The sequence below is a fragment of the Melanotaenia boesemani genome, chromosome 24 (assembly GCF_017639745.1).
Source record: "Melanotaenia boesemani isolate fMelBoe1 chromosome 24, fMelBoe1.pri, whole genome shotgun sequence".
In the NCBI taxonomy this organism is placed as follows: Eukaryota; Metazoa; Chordata; class Actinopteri; order Atheriniformes; family Melanotaeniidae; genus Melanotaenia; species Melanotaenia boesemani.
The window spans coordinates 6,845,480-6,862,239 of NC_055705.1; the positions used below are offsets into that span (position 1 = coordinate 6,845,480).

Sequence of the window (16,760 nt, forward strand, 5' to 3'; positions counted from 1 at the left end):
TTCAGACCTTTTCTGAGCTGCTTCACCTGTCGGCCTGTCCTTGAAATCACCTTCAATTAATAAAAGACAGAAAATGGTTCTCGGTTGAAGATATACCTCCTCAGACTTCTCTTCATTGAGTACACATGTATCTGTCTATATAATAAATAAATCCTTAGCCATCACATTAAGTAAGAGTGTGCTGAAGATATGTCTTGTAAAACATAACATGCAGACTAACAAAAGGAAACATTGCAAACATTTAAGCATAGGACTTTGTAAAACATACACACATTAACAATATTATTAAAAAGAAAAAAAAAGAAATACAGCAAACACTGTTACTTACAGCATGGAATAACAGCCACTCATGAAACCACTTCCGGTTGCCTTCAGTGACATCAGGTAGGTCCCAGGACAGGGCGAGGTCATGCACAGCAGTTCCTTCCAGCTAGATGAGCAGAGTTTAAGTACAGCTGACTCAATTTGGTTTCAGTTGAGATCTTTAGTAATGATTTTTTTGTGTGTGTTTTACGACGTTAAGTCTGTAATATTATAAACTTTAGAATATCTCATAATAGTCTGTGATAGAAAACGCAATATTACTACTAGTCCTCCTCTAGTGAGTTGTACAAAAGAAGAAATTTAAACAAATTAGTCAACACAAAGGGCAATAATAAAACCCTCTGCAAAATACAGTGAAAACCCCAATGTGTTTAATGCAAGGCTTATTCATATTCACTAGCTAATAATGTCAGATTATTCCTGCTCATAACAATAGTTAAACAAGATCAGTGCTTATAACGATTTCTTATGAAGGATGCAGCTGTAGTATTTCCAGTACTCCTGCGATCCAGAACTGACTCAAATAGGTATGAAAATGTTTGGACAGACTTACTAATGTCATTTTTAACAGCAACAATGTAAACTGCCCTGCAGTTTGTCAAAGTGTCTTTTAATTGGCGCTCAATTTAAGTTAGTCAGTGATGTGACTTATAAAATTTGTATGTTTAAAATTATTGGAAACCTGTTCTGTTGTCTGATTAATCAGATATTTTTCCTGATTCAAATATAGAGTTAGAAGAAATTCCCCAATTACTGTGTTACAATTACAGAGTACATTCATTTTTTACATTCATTCTTATTAAGTAAATCAAATTAAATTCCTTACCGACTGGATAATGGAACGAATGTCAATATCAGGGCAATCCTCAGTGTGGATTGTTGAAGTTTCTGGTGATCCCCCACACAAGACATGAACTATTGCAGGACTTAGACCAGCACCATGTAGGAATGAATAGCCAATCATTCTTCCTAAAACAGAAAAGGGCATGAATAAAATGGATAAATTATTTTATATGTGTTCCAATATGCTGACATGAACAAAGCACATTTTAAAGTATGTATGTAAAAGTTAAAAGTTTTTTCCTGTAGCTGATTCCATTATAAATTGACTAAATCCATTCAGATGCATTCAAAGCTTAAAACATGACTACTTAAAATATTCCCTAAAATAAAGTGATTAATGCAATTTTAAAACAAGAACACTTAAAAAGAGCAGAGCAAGCACTCCTCTATACCTGCCACAAGAAACATGTCACTGTCAAGAAGGAACTGTGCAGCTGATGGAGGTAAATGGTCTGCTTCTCCCTCAAAAAGTCTTGTAATCTTGGTGGCTCCTGTACACATTTAACCAGGATTTCATAGTTAAAAACAAGGCAAACGCAACCTCAATCACACACACAAATACAAGTCTCAAATGCAACATACCAAAATTCATGTGAAATCCAAACTGCAGAAAGCTCATTACTTTTGAGAGGAAGAACCTGCTGACTTCCTCTCCAACAGCAGCATCCCCTACAGGTATGTATGTGAAATGTTTCTTTTCTTCCCCCTACACCCATCACTCTGACATTATAGCATTACCTTCTTATTTGCCCACTCAATCTTTGAAGCTTTGTAGAACGATATTAAAGATCCTTCCTGGTCTTCAAATGAATCTTGCAAGTCCATCCTAAGCAAGAGTGGCTTTTTCTTGTCATGTTCAGAGAGTAATTTGGACTTGTACAGCTGTACAGCTTTGTCCGCATCTACTTCAGACCTCCAGTCTATAAAAAATATAAAAATTAAATGAGTCACCTGGATGAAAATGCTGAAACACACCTAATCATCACAACTTAGGTCATGTCAGCTAATGATCTTCCCTAATAGTCAAATTCTTCACCTGAGTGAAATACTGTCCCATCCCCCTCTTCTCTACTAGTGAAGGGTGTTTCTTCTGTCCTGACTTCACTGAAGCTACAGGATGGCTCCTCAGACCTGCTGTTTGTATAACATTTAACCTACTATAAATGACCGAAGTGAACTCTAAGTCATACAAGCAGTCATTACTTTCATATAAACTCAGGGATCTTTTGTAGCACACAAGCTGAAATTGTTGTGTTTAGCGTCTTTGAAAAGATTAAATTTACAATGAACAAATATTAGTCTGAAACCTTACCACAGTACATAATTACCGGTTTAAAAACAGGTTAGCACAAGCTGGGAGAAGCTAATCTGGCATTACCCAGAGTGTTAACACAGTAGAGATATCAGGAGACAGGTCAGTATACCAGGAGACGTAGAGGAGGTAGCAGGAGCTGCTATCTGTTCCTTTGTGCAGGGAGGAACAGAAGGAGCACTACCAGCCCTACAAATTTATTTACAGCAGGTCACTAGTGTGCATGTTTCTGCTCAAACTGTCAGAAGTAGACTCTATGAAGGTGGTATGAGGGCCCAACAACACCTGTGGTCCTGTGCTCACAGCCCAACACTGATTGGCAGAGAACACAAGGATTGGTAATTGGCATCCTGTGCTCTTCAGCAATGAGAGAAGGTTAACATTAAGGACATGTGACAGACATGGGAGTGGAGACGCTGTGGAGGATGTTCTCCTTCCTGCAACATCCTCCAGCATGACCGGTTTGACAGTGGGTCAGTGATGGTCTGGGGAGGTACATTCTTGGAGGGCTGCACAGAGCTCCATGTTCTAGCCAGAGCTACCCTGACTGCCATTAGGTATGCTGCTACAGTGGGATCTGGGTACCTTCTGATGCATGACAATGCTCAGCCTCATATGGCTGGAGTATGTTAGCAGTTCTTGCTTGATGAAGGCATTGACTATATGGACTGGTCTGCCCATTCACCTGAATCCAATTGAGCACCTCCGAGACATCACATCTCATTCCATCTACCGCCGCCATGTTACACCCAAGACTGACAAGGACTGATACCCTGATCCAGGTCTGGAAGGGGACCCCTCAGGAGAACATCTGTAGTCTCATCAGGAGCCCAGATGTTGTAGGGAGAGCATACACATACCTGGAGGCCACACACACCACTGAACCTCATTTTAAACTGTCTTGAATTTCCACAGAAGTTTGGTCATCCTGTGATCTGATCTTAACACTTTTTGAGTACGACGCTGAATCCAGAGCTCCATGGGTTAATGATGTGTTGTTCAAGTGTTCTTTTTGTTGCTTTGAGCAATGTACAGGTGCTCGTCATAACATTAGAATATCTTAAGTTTATTTCAGTAATGCCAATCAAAAAGTGACACTTGTATGATGTAGACATTTATTCCTCACAGACTGACATCATTCAAAGTTTTATTTCTTTTCATTTTGATGATTATAACTGACGACTAATGAAAACCCCAAATTTGGATAATATTTTAGAGCGTTAATAAATATTGTTATCCTGAGGGAACACGTCGTCTCTGCCCATCTCTTGCCACAAGCGTTCCTCCAACTTAGACCTATGGGCTGGGTGAAGAGGGTTGTTTAGGTGGTCGGGGTGTTCTACAGAAACAAGATAAAGCCCTTGACTTACAGGCTGGTCACACATGCATCACAATGAAAACTCATTTGGTTTCATCTGTCAGGTTACAAATGAAAAAACTGAAAGTCTGGGAGAAGACAAGTCGCTCCAAATTTACTTTCATAAAGAGGGAAAAAAGTTCAGACACTGTTGGGTTAAAATTAGACAATAATTGATGCAACATTAGTTTGAATCTGTTTAACAAAACTGGCTAAAAATAAGTTCAGATTTAAAACTGAGAGAAGCTTTGCTACATATTTAAACCGTTCATTTACCCAGTATAAGTTTATTAAAGTAAAACTCATTTCATAAAAAATATCTAATACAAACATGAAACAATTTCTTTTATGTTTTCCTAAATCATATAAAAGTCAAATAAAATAATTCTGTAGACGACAACTTATGAATATGGACAAAAAGTTTCACAAAAACAATAAAAAATATAGATTTTAAAATCCAGTGAAGCATTAAAAGTGAATGTGGTTGAAACAAAGCAGATCAGGCAACATTACAGCTGCTTCAGTTAATGTCATCACACACTAGTCGTCTCAGCAGTGTTAGTTCTTCCAGGCGTAGCCGTAATCGTTCATAGTAACATGCGTCAGAGCCGTCTTTCCCAGGCTGGACGGCTGCTGCAGCTGCTGGATGGAAGCAGGACGGAGGCCACAACCCGACAGGTCAACAGACAGATCAGCACACTGCAAAACACAGACACAACCAGAGTAAGCACATGTGGACATGCACGGTCCACCGAGAGGGAGGAAATGTCTTTAATGATCCCAACTGCTGGTGGAAGGAGCTGAGGGTGGAGGGGGGAGAGTGCAGCATCCTAACCGCCTGGTGGATGAAGCTGGTGGTGAGTCTGGTTGTATGGGAACGGACGGAGACTCCTAAACCTCCTACCAGAGGGCAGGAGGCTGAACAGGTTGTGTGCAGGGTGGCTTGCTTCGCTCATGATTGTTATTACTTTGCAGGTGAGGCGGGTGGTGTATATGTCCTTCAGGGAGGGAAGTGGTGCACCAATGATCCTTCCAGCTGTGTTAACTATGCGCTGCAGGGCTCTCCTGTTGTAGTCAGTGCAGCTCCCGCCCCACACAGTGATGCACTGGAAAGGATGCTGTCAATGGGTCATATGTAGAATGTGGTCATGGGGGGGGGGGGCTCTTGCCCGATTGAGTTTGTGGAAGAAACAGAGGCACCGCTGGGCTTTCCTCGCCAGTGATGGTGGTCCAGGAGAAATCTTCACTGATGTGCACCCCCAGGAATTTGGTGCTGCTCACTCTCTACACAGCAGCACCGGTCAGTGGCGGGTGTGGTCTCTCTGGATGTTGACAACAATCTCCTTAGTCTTGCTGACGTTCAGCAGGAAGTTGTTGTTGTTTCTGCACCATGTGGTCAGAAGATCAACCTTTTTCCTGTAGTGAGTCTTGTCGCCCTTGGTGACGAGACCCACCAGAGTTGTGTCGTCCACAAACTTCACTAAGTGATTTGTGTTGTAGATTGTTTTGCAGTCGTGTCAGCAGGGTGACGAGCAGGGGACTGAGCGCACAGCCTTAGGGAGCCCCTGTGCTCAGTGTGATGCATCTTGAGGTGTTGTTGCCAACAAGTACTGTTTGTGATCTCTGACTGAGGAAGTCCAGCAGCCAGCTGCAGGTGGAGGTGCTGAGGCCCAGTTTGCAAATGAGTTGTGTTATTATGGTGTTGAATAGGGATGCACCGAAATGAAAATTCTTGGCCGAAACCGAAAACCGAAAATAAGGAAACCAAGGCCGAAAACCGAAACACCAAAAGAAATAATTATGCCAATTATTAGTACCATTGCATTCATGGCTATGAATGTGTACTAACCTCATTAAAACCCAGGCATTGCAATTGTAAAAATTAATACAACTGTTTCAAAGAATAAATAAATCACAAAATTATGAAAATAATTATTTAGCACATTTCAACAATGTACAATAATAAAGTAATACAAAATAAAATTAAGAATAAAATACTATTTTCTCTGTAGGACCACTAGAACAAATCGCATTCAGAACAAGTGCAGCTGCTGAAAGATATAACAATATTTTTTGTTGGCCTGCAACATAATAGTGTATCAAAACAAAGATTGCAAAACAAAACCTGAAAAGGTTCATTTTAGGCCTTTAACAATGACAAATGCTCCAAGAACTACAGATGTGCAAAGTGGAAAACAAATATTTAAACAAGACCCTTCTACTGGTGAGGCTGACGTCCGAGCTCCTGATGTCTGTTGTGAAACTGATTGCTGAAAAATTAGCAGCTATAAGCGAATGGACGTGAGTTGCAACAACATTAAACAACTCAGGTAAACACACGTCTGAGAAATGTCGCCTGCTCGGCATAACGGGGCTCAATGTGCTCGATCAGCCTACGAAATCCCACATCTTCTACGACAGAGAACGGCTGATCATCTAAGCCAATGAATTCCATAATCTTTTGTAGAATCCCTTTTGTCTTGGCGCTGTCACTGGGAAACTTCTTTGCCTTTTTAAAAACGTCCGCCACAGAAGGAGTGGGCGTGCTCGGAGGAATTTTCCTTTTCTGTGTCGCATTCCTCTCATACTCGGCATAGCAGTCAGGATGTTTGGATTTCAGGTGATAAATTAAATCCGACGCGGAGAAATTCTTTGCAGATGCACCTCCTCTTGAAATTTCACCATTACACGTTTTGCAAATTGCTATCCGTGGGTCTTTTTCTGAAATACCTCCACACTGCAGACATGTTGGCCCTTCCATAAAATACTATGTTGGCCACGTTTTTTGCTTGCGTCATCACAACATTCTGTTTCGGTCGTGTTGTTTCGGTGATAAAAGTCTTTCGGCCGAAAACCGAAAATGCACTTTTAGGCTATTTTCGGACGAAATTTTCCGTCAGCCGAATATTCGGTGCATCCCTAGTGTTGAATGCTGAACTGGAGTCTATGAAGAAAAATCCTTTGGAAAACTAATTCCGAGAACAAATAGTACGCACAAACTGGCTGCCATCTTCTGAGTGGGTGTGCGTGTGGATGGCTACCCATGTTTCATGCTCTGATGGAAGGTTTGGTTGCATTTACACACTAACACTTATCACTCATTCCTTATATTTTACACTTACGTACACACTTATGAAGCTACTGTGTTGTCCTGCAGGTTTGATCACAAATTACTACAATAATGTTTTCATATACTTGTTGCTTTTAATGTGGTCAATGTTTTTCAGTTTGTCTTCCTGTAGGTGCTCCTGATGGTTCTCTGCTTTACTGTCTTTTTATATTGATTGTATAGTTGTTGTTGTGGTTTCTACATTTGTCTCTTTTGTTCCTCTGTTCACTGTTTTGTTTCCGGTCCACACAGGCTGGGCTTCCTTATGTCTCGACCGTTATTGGTCCTGCTGTCAGGTCCACTGTTAATTTGTCATTTAGCAATAAACAAATAAAAAAATAAAGAATAATATATAAGTATCAAGGAGAGCTGTAAGAGCCGGTCTCACCTGCTGATTTCTGCTGTTTACGTTCATCACAGCTGAAGGTGGATGTGTGTACAGAACAGCTGAAAAGTTGCCTTTCTGTGCAGGTCGGAGGAGGGTGGTGATGGCATGAAGAGAGGAGGGGAGGATGGGTCCTGCAAGGAGGAAACAGATCAGGATGATCAACAGTTACATCAGGAACACAGAAAACAGTACCTGCTATGAACATGTGATCTGTGTGAGCCGATCACAGGTTGACACATGTAAACAAGTTCTGATGGATGCAGTATGTGATCTGCAAGGTCTTCCCTGAAAGATGTCTGGATCACAGTTTTTACTGTATAAGCCTGCTGAACATATAATGGATTTTATTGCAGATTAAAACCAGAAATCTTTGAGAATATTTCACTTTAAAAGGTAGAGCAGCAGGGAATCAAACCTCTGATTCTTATTATAACACCCTGACAGGATGTCAACACCATCAAACAAAATTAAAATGATTTTTACAAACATAAATATATTTAAAATAATCAGTTAAACAATCTGATCCACATGATGAATGATGAGAATTTTGTTAGCGGGATGTCAGTATGATATAAGCATGATGTTAGCACTGTTAGCATAGCTTAAATGATGGAATGATACAGGCAAAAGTTAGTATTGTCAGGATGATGTTAGCAGTGTTAGCATGATGTTAGCTTTGCTAAAATAATAATATGATGCAAGCATGAGGTTAGCATTGTTAGCATGAGGTTAGCATTGTTAGCATGCTGTTAGCATACTAGCATGATGCTAGTATAGTTGAAGCTGATTACCTGTGAGCTCCAGACTGCTGATGTTCTGGTACGTAGAACCAACTTGACTCTTCGCGTTCACACTGCGGACCTGAAACAGACACATTTAGATTAGTATTTATATGATATGAACAGACGTGTGTGTGTGTGTGAGTGTGTGTGTGTGTACCTTCAGCATGTGCATGGTTGCTCCTCTGAAAGCAGCAGGAGCCAGCAGAGTTGGAGGTAACCCCGCCTGAGAACCAGCTGCAGCCACCACACCCTTCCAGTTGATGAGGAAGTTGATGAGGGTGAAAGTGTGTGGTCCTTCCACACACACCACAGACTCTGGTTTATGGTCTACACACACACTGTGGGCCTCCTTACGTCTGGGTAAGAGGTCAAGGAGCTCTGATGGATTTTATGTTGCATTCGAACACAAGGTTAGAGACGTTTCAGCATAAAAGACATAAACATGGCAGGAAGTGGAGGATACAGTTGGATGGTGATGCCATCTGGTCTCTGGATCTTGTCCTGGACTCCCATCTCCTTCAGCCACGAGAAGCTGCCATCTTCATCACCGCCATCATCTTCTCCTTCCTCCTGCTGTGAGCGTCTACATTTCAAACGATCAAAGTCAAAATTATAGATAAAGTCATTTGTTTCGATAAAGAAAAAAACTGATCAGTCAATCAAACTAACAGCACTGCACCAGTCTGCTGTGGGGAACACAGAGCAGAGCTGAAAGGTAAAAGCTCTGGTTTTACTGGTTTATTTGCGGTTCAACCCTCACCAAAGGTCACCAGATTTGGGTAGTAGCTGGGAGGAAGACATCACGGATACAATCGGCTGAAATGAGCTACCTGCAGCCGGTATGTGCAACTGGGGACAGAAGGACACACAGTCCAACTGGTTTTATGTGTTTGGTCATTTCTCCCCTTTAATAATATCAACTGGTGTTATATGTAGCTGGAAAACCTGATTAGTCACCTTCACATTGATGCATAACATAAAGATTGTACCAATATGTGTTTTATCCACGTTACTGTGCCAAGAAACTCAACACAAGGGCGAATATTAACAGGAGAATATTACAGAGGGCTTTTGTGCGGCTCTACCCACACGTTTAGCTGTGTTGCTTCTACAGAAGTTCTGCCTGGCTGTAAAGGTGAGTCAGGCTTTCCAACGATGTACAACACCAAATATTTTTATTAAAGGGGAGAAATAATCAACCAAACACATATTTCCATACTTTTTGTGTGAAGTTTAGATGCAGACAAAGTGAATGACAGGAAAATACTTACAACTCCCCCTCTTCTTCATCCTCTTCCCCTTCATCCGCCATCAGGTTGTGTGGATCCCGGCTCCTCTTCCTCTTCTCCACAAGAGGGAGACTGAACTCTATACCTGAAACAAACCCCAAGCATACTGATGAGTGCTGATGATCAGGGACCTGTTTCACCTTCAGTAATCCTTGTGGGTCGCAGATTAACTGAGTGGAAACGTTTCTGCTCCTTACCTTAAAATAACCTGATAATTTCACCTCAGTGGATTAATAAAGTATTCTGAATTTCATTTTACTTCATTACACGTGAGCAGCAACCAGTAGCGGAGGCTTAGGAAGAATTAAATCGTGTCATATCGTAGTATTCTGAGTGAGCTCAACCGCAAAGGCTCATGGGAGTTCATGTTGTTGGTAAAGCTAAACGGCGATCCTCGCTATGTTCATGTCAAGTTGTTTTTATTAAGTTCTGGTTTTTATTAGCATCGTGAGTCTGAGGGGTTGTGCAGAGAACGAAATTTCCTCCGTTTAGTCATCTTTAATGAAATAAAGACATGTCGTGGAGCTTGTTGCCGTCTGTGTCGCTCAGTCCTGAACGTATGACGCAAATAATGTTTGCAATTAAATGTAACAGAAAATCTTTGCAGACAGCAGTGGATCAATTTAATATGCAAGAAAGAACATTAACAGCAAATTATACACTTAACTAGCAGCAGCCTTGGTTGGTAAAGTGAAAGATAATCTAGTCAAATCCAGAGTTCACAGGAGGTCAAATGTCACCACAATTCTGTAAAAACTAGTTCAGCTACAGGAGGTGGATTCAACTAGGGCTGGGCGATTAATGGAATTTTAATCACAATTACGATCTGGGTTTTCAACGGTCATAAAAATGAGAAGGTCCGATTATTTTTCTCCTTCACAGTTTCCTCTTGTGCTGTTTTCAGTTACAAATCTAGCGCCGCTGGCATCGCAGCGCTCTGCTGCAGACTCCTCCCACAGCTGCAGACTCCTCCCACAGCCCGACTGCTTTAGTTTTATTCAGCGCGAGTTGCAGACAACTTGACACACAGAAGGCGACGTCGCTCCTTCTCCATAATTTTCTATGGAACTTGCCCGATGAGGCGGAAATCGCTGCCCTCGTCCAGCCAAGCGACAGGCGACGTTCTTGCATGTGAAATGTTGCACTTGTTCACGCTGACGTGCACACGGAGACTTGCGACGCAACACAAGAAAATAGAAAAATGTTCCAATTTTTGTGAGTCGCGACTAAATAATCCACCAGCTTCCAGAGACACAGAGACAAACGTTATAAACAAACAGCTTTTTTCTCTAAATTAACACAGTGAACAATCCGGAATTTAAGGAACTCATCGACACTTTGGACAAACAGCATCGCTGCCATCTCGTCTCCATGTTAGTGGTGTCTCTCCTGCCCTGGAAGATTAGTGTGGTGTGGGTCTGGACGTGGCTACAGTCCAATGTTTCGCCACCACTATGGACCTGTGGTCAAGCCGCATCATAGAGCCGTATATAAATGTCGTGCTACATTTTATTGACGCAGATTTCAACGTGAAAACAAAATGTCTCCAGACTCATTTTTTCCAGACTGGGCAGAACGTAGCTGCTGGTCTGAGAAAGACAACAGCTACGAGGACCTGGTGGAAAGAAACTAGTCTGTATTACCACAGACGACTCTTAAAATGTCACACTGACTCACATTTTTCTCCACTTGACACAATAAAATCTGTTAACTCCTAGTTTTACATCTGTCCACAGTTCTCATTTTTTTCTTAAGCCCTTCATACTCCTGTACTGGGTCGTAACAATGGCAAAAATAACAATCTTGATTATTTGATTGAAACTAAGATCTCGATTATTTAACACAATTATTCATTTATTTACTTTAATAATGTGAATTTTTATCTAGAGAGAGAGAGTGTGACATGTGAAGCGTTGTCTGTGGTAATCCAGACCAGTTTCTTTCCTCCAGGTACCAGTAGCTATAGTTTGTCTCAGACCAGCAGCTATGTTCTGCCCGGTGTGATCTGGGAAAAACGAGTCTGGAGACATTTTGTTTTCACGTTGAAATCTGCGTCATAAACGGCTCTATGGTGCGAAACATTGGACTGTAGCCACGTCCTTCACCACACTCATCATACAGGGCAGGAGAGACGAGCGGCTAAAATGGTGACGACATGTCAGTGATGCCGTTTGTCCAAAGTGTCGAGTTTCTTAAACTCCGGGTTGGTCACTGTGTTAATTGAACACTGGTCTTTGGTGAGGAAAAAAGTTATGTTTGTTTCCAACGTTTGTTATCTCTTCGTGTCTCTGGGAGCTGGCGGATTATTTAGTGGTGAATCTTCAGTCTAACGTGAGAAGTGTTTGGAACTCGTGCTGAATAAAACCAAAGCGGTGGGACTGTGGGAGGAGTCTGACTGCGATGCCAGTGGAGCTCGATTTGCTCGAAGAGTAAACTGATCATTTCGTTTTTATGATTGTTGAAAACCCAGATCGTAACTGAGATTAAAATTTGATGAATCGCCCAGCCCTACTGTCTACACATCTAACATCTTGTATTTAATTGGCTGTCATCATGACTTTAATCACTGACGACGATCAGAGTTAAATCATATAACTGGACGGTAACTTGTGGGTCAAGTTGTCTCATTTTATTGCTCCGTAATAAAGAGCAAAGAGACTGGATGAAAATGTGGATTTAAAACTGTATAAAGTCAGTTCTGATGGGATTAGTAAACATTAACTAAGCCTGGCTGTTAGTCTGAAGCAGGCTAGCTGTACAGAATAAATCTCCATGGTAACTCGTGTTACTGCTTTTGTGAAGGATAAGTTCAGGAAAACCAGGAAATCTGGGCTTAATCCCTTGTCTCAGTTTGGTGAAGCCCTCAGGAAGGACAGATGGGGCATTAATTGTATTTCTATATGAATAAATACCTCTGAGCTTTTTATCTGGAGTGTTTAACTTGATGGACAGCCTCACCTTCGGCCTTCATCGCCTCTCTGAAACCTCGAGTTGTTGGAGAAATTAAAGCTGTGATGTTTCCAGATCCAGCGAGACCGGCTGCCCTGAACAGGACCGTAAACTGAAACCAGACGGACGACAATAACAGATTCATTTAAAGTTTTCATTCATGTGGGATGTAAACCGTAAACAACGACTCACCTGATAGGAGCACAGGTAGAAGTACGGACAGAGTCTGGACTTTAAAAGATTGTAGAGAGACGACAGACTGACGGACCTGAAGGACAAAGAAGAAGAAATTCAATGACTCTCCGTACATTCTCAGTAACCGAACGAAAAACACGTTCACATTTCCTTTATAAATCTGTAATCTGAGCTATCCTTGGACTCCAGCGTCACCGTTTCCAACTTAAACCAGCATCTTGAGCACTGAGCAGGACGGAAACAACCAGAAACAAAAGTACCAATAATATTGTGAAACAAGGAGTCTGTTACCATGGAGACGCAGCCACAAAAAAGGACGCTACAATTAAGAAATATTCTTTTTACATACAATATTTTACTTCTACAGACATAAACTGTGATTTTTTAAATTCTTAATCATATTTTACTTTTTATTTTTACTGTACTTTTTTAATGGCAGGTCATTGTTGGTGATTGTAGAACCACGGTGATTTGTAAGCTATAACGCAAGTTTAAATGATAAACTAAGAGAAAAAATACTCTTCAAAATCTGCTTATTTTCCCTTGGAGTTTCAGCTCGATCGTGATGTTTTCTAAAAGCTTTATTGAATAAATACGCTGGAGTAGAGAAGTTCGTCTTTGCACTAAAACAAAGAGAAAAAAGTGGGTTTTTGTAACTTATAGGTTTTGATACTATTAATGAATCAAATTGTGCTGTATGTTGCCCCTGAATAAAAACCAGTTTGACACCACTGGTCTCTTTTCTTTACTTATTTCCACTGTTCTAATATTATTTAAACAGCAGCTGCAAGTTTTTTTTTTACTTTTGTGTTTCTGGATCATCTACTCGGGTTAAAAGAGAAAGGTCCTGTAAGCTTTTCTATCCGTTTTCTCTGAGAGAAATCCAGATTTAATTTGTAGGATTTATTCAATCTTTACAGAGTAAAGTGGAAGTTAACTAGTTAAGCGTAAACCAAAGACCAGTTCTGGATGAAAATGAATAAGGTGGCTTTTTTTGACACTGGAAAAGTAAAAAAAAAAACAAAAAAAAACAGCATAACCCTCACTCCTCGCCGGCTGGTCCAGGTGGTTCGGTCGCGTCTACACCCACCTGGACCAGTCAGCAAGCACTGTGAGGGTTATGTTCTTTTACTTTTCCAGTGCATTCAGTACCATCAGGCCAACCCCTCTGGATTAAAATCTGAGGGCGATGCAGGTGGATGATTCTCTTGTGTCCTGGATTGTGGACTACCTGACCGGATGACCACAGTATGTGCTCCTGGAGCACTGTGTGTTGGACACGGTGGTCAGCAACACTGGAGCACCACAAGGGACTGTCCTGTCCCCGTTTCTTTTCACCCTCTAAACATCTGACCTCAGCTACTTCACAGAGACCTGCCACCTTCAGAAGCTTTCTGACTCTGCTGTAGTTGGATGTATCAATGGAGGAGATGAGGTGGAATATCGAGCTGCTGTGGACTCCTTTGTCACATGGTGTGAGACCAAAACACTAGCGACAGGGCGTCAGTGTGGAAGTGGTGAAGGATCACAAATACCTTGAAGTGCATATTGACAATAAACTGGACTGGGTTAAGAACACTACTGCACTTTACAAGAAGGACCAGAGCTGTCTCTATTTTTTGAGGCGACTATGGTCATTTAACATCTGCCAAACACTGCTTAGGATGTTTTATGAGTCTCTTTGCTGCTGCATGCTGGGACAGCAGGCTGAGGGTTGCAGACACAAACACAATGATCCGCAAAGCCAGTAACGTTGTGGGGATGGAGCTGGATTTTCTGACGGTGGTGTCGGAAAGAAGAATGTTGTCCATAATAAAGACCATACTGAACAATACCTCCCACCCGTTTCACAACCTGCTGATGAGTCACAGGAGTACGTTCGGTGAGAGACTGATACCACCTAAATGCTCCACAGACAGACACAGGAAATCATTCCTACCTGTGACCATCAAACTGTACAACTCCTCCATATAGCAACATCATCCACTGTTATACACCTTAAACCTTATGCACTGCATTTACATTTAACATTTACATTTTACTGTCTATCATACTGATAATGTTCTAAATGTTATTCACTGGCAGGATTTATCTTGTATCTGTTGTTAAGATGTCTTTCTGATTTTAAAATGGTTTAGATGACATTTCTACGTTTTCTGCGTTAATGCAGTTATAATGGTCCCAGTTAGGCCTCCATGCTCACCATTCCCTCATCAGACTCTGCTGCATCGCCACATCTTGAGCCCATGGGGTGCTCCGTCCCGAGAAGCTCCTCTCAGCGTTGATCCTGGGGAACAGAGACAGCCAAGGCAGGGAGGGATGCTGCCAGTACACCAGACTCTGCTGGAAGGCGGATCGGAGCTCCGAGCAGGACCTGGGATCCTGTAGACTGTGAGGTGGACTGAAGAACTGAGCTCTGCAGCTGTGACTGAGGCCCACAGCCTCCTCCTGAGCTTTGGGCTGCTCGGTCCAGGACAGGGAGAGAGGGGAGGTGAAGAGGACCCGGGTCTTTAGACTCCAGTCTGGGGGGTACTCTGTGCAGACTGGAGGAGAGATGGAGGCTGGAGATATGGAGGCTGGAGAGATGGAAGAGGGAGCGATGGAAGATGGAGATTCGGGGCTCTGCAGGAGAAAACAGTCATGTTTAGATGATTTAAGTGTTAAAGTAAATAAATCATGAAATACTTAAACTCTGAGGTCCTCCCTACTATTAGAGTTAATTCATGTAAAGTTCAGGTCTGAGCCAATGTTTTCACCCACCTTGGTGGCTCGGTTCTGCTGATGTTCTGCCTCCGTCCGCTTCCTCTCTGTCGCCTCATCTTCCTCCTTCTGTGTCGAAGTTTCTACCTCTTTGTCAGTTTCATTATAAATGAAAAGCTTCTTCCTTGGGCTGCAAGTACTTCCGGTGTTTTCAATGTTTGCAAAAGGATTCCTGCGCTTCGTGCCTCCTCCGGACCGGTTCTGGATGCTGAAAAGCGGTCCAGGGGAGAAAGGCCGAACGCACGTCGCGGAAGAGCTGCTTTGTCCGGGACTGTCAGAGGGATCCAGGCCACTCGGGCTGCGGAGAACAGCAGCGTCGCTTCGAGCTCGTTTTCTCCTCATTCGCATAATTTCCGCCGGTCGCTTGAAGCTGGGCGAGTATCCGGTCTGTTGATCCATGACGAAGGGCTGAAACGGATCGAAATCGATTAGAACCAGCAGGAGAAAGTCAGAAAAGCGACCCAAACCGCCTTTTTCTTCTCAGCGGTAGCTCATTCCACACTGTTACAAATCTGGCGCCTAGCGTAGTGACGTAAATGGTGTTGCGTAGCTACGTTGGTGGCGTTGCGTTTAAGACCATGGCAAAAGTGAAGAAACGTAACACTTTGGAGAATTGTGGTTTTATTTATGTATAAAGGCGGTTCGTTAAAGCTTGGTGCTTTACCAGCAGTAATCTGTTGAAATGAAACCAGCAGCCTGTCGCGTAAGACAAATAAAACACGAAAAACACATTATATAGAGTCACACTTGTCTGTATGGTTAACATTCAATAAAACCAAACTATGTTTCACTTTTTTTCTGTCAGGTCAAAACGTGATCTGGACGTTTGCGTTTCTTCCCTCCGGTCTTTGTGCTCAAAGCGTTTTCACTTCTCAGTAGGTTTGACCATCTTTCTTTAACTCTCTGCTTAGTGTTGATGTAATTTCTGATCTGTTTTGCGATAATGATCTCTAATCAGTTTGACTGACAACCTTTCTTTTTGCATTTCCCTTACAGAAAAAACACGTTTCACATGTGGCACCATGTGATTTTGCACAGATAAAATACTTGTGAGACATTGGAGAAACATGTAAAACACTATTTTCCACATGCAGTTTTTTCCATGACCACCAGAGGTCAGTAAAGTTCCATTTGTCTTGCATTAACAATATATCCGTGAAGGTCTTGTCTCATGACATCAGTATCTGTACTTTTTTGTACTTATTTTATTTAGTTTTAGTCTAGTTTTTTTTTCTGGACACCAGGTAAAAAAAATTAAAAAATCTGAGTGGAAATGTTGCATATCTAGTGGCTTCAGGCTATCCTTTAGCACCACCCATCACACATTTATGTTCAAACCCATTCTGAATCTAGTCTGGGTAATTTTATCTAAATGTGTTGAGCATGTCCTGATATAATTTCCTGTGATCAGACCAGAACTGACTTATCTCATATTTAATTCATTAACTCATC

The 16,760-nt window shown here is 41.8% G+C and overlaps 1 protein-coding gene across 1 annotated transcript; it reads right to left on the reverse strand.

Annotated features, from left to right (window-relative positions):
* Positions 1–3,574: 3,574 nt before the first annotated feature.
* Positions 3,575–15,835, reverse strand: LOC121635552 (protein downstream neighbor of son homolog). The gene is made up of 10 exons (XM_041978781.1): positions 15,309–15,835; positions 14,752–15,170; positions 12,546–12,621; positions 12,363–12,465; positions 9,387–9,489; positions 8,579–8,698; positions 8,273–8,471; positions 8,125–8,194; positions 7,334–7,464; positions 3,575–4,535 (listed from the first exon to the last, which is right to left on the reverse strand). Exons 1-10 carry the CDS (start codon positions 15,705–15,707, stop codon positions 4,395–4,397), a joined length of 1,761 nt encoding a protein of 586 aa, XP_041834715.1. The 5' UTR covers positions 15,708–15,835; the 3' UTR covers positions 3,575–4,394.
* Between the last annotated feature and the right edge of the window lie 925 nt (positions 15,836–16,760).

Excerpts from the sequence above, each read along its gene's own strand:
- LOC121635552 (XM_041978781.1), bottom strand. The coding sequence starts at position 15,707 with ATGGATCAACAGACCGGATACTCGCCCAGCTTCAAGCGACCGGCGGAA. Across the intron at positions 12,466-12,545 it reads TCTACCTGTGCTCCTATCAG|TTTACGGTCCTGTTCAGGGC; the intron begins GTGAGTCGTTGT and ends GTCTGGTTTCAG. Across the intron at positions 8,195-8,272 it reads CAACCATGCACATGCTGAAG|GTCCGCAGTGTGAACGCGAA; the intron begins GTACACACACAC and ends TGTCTGTTTCAG.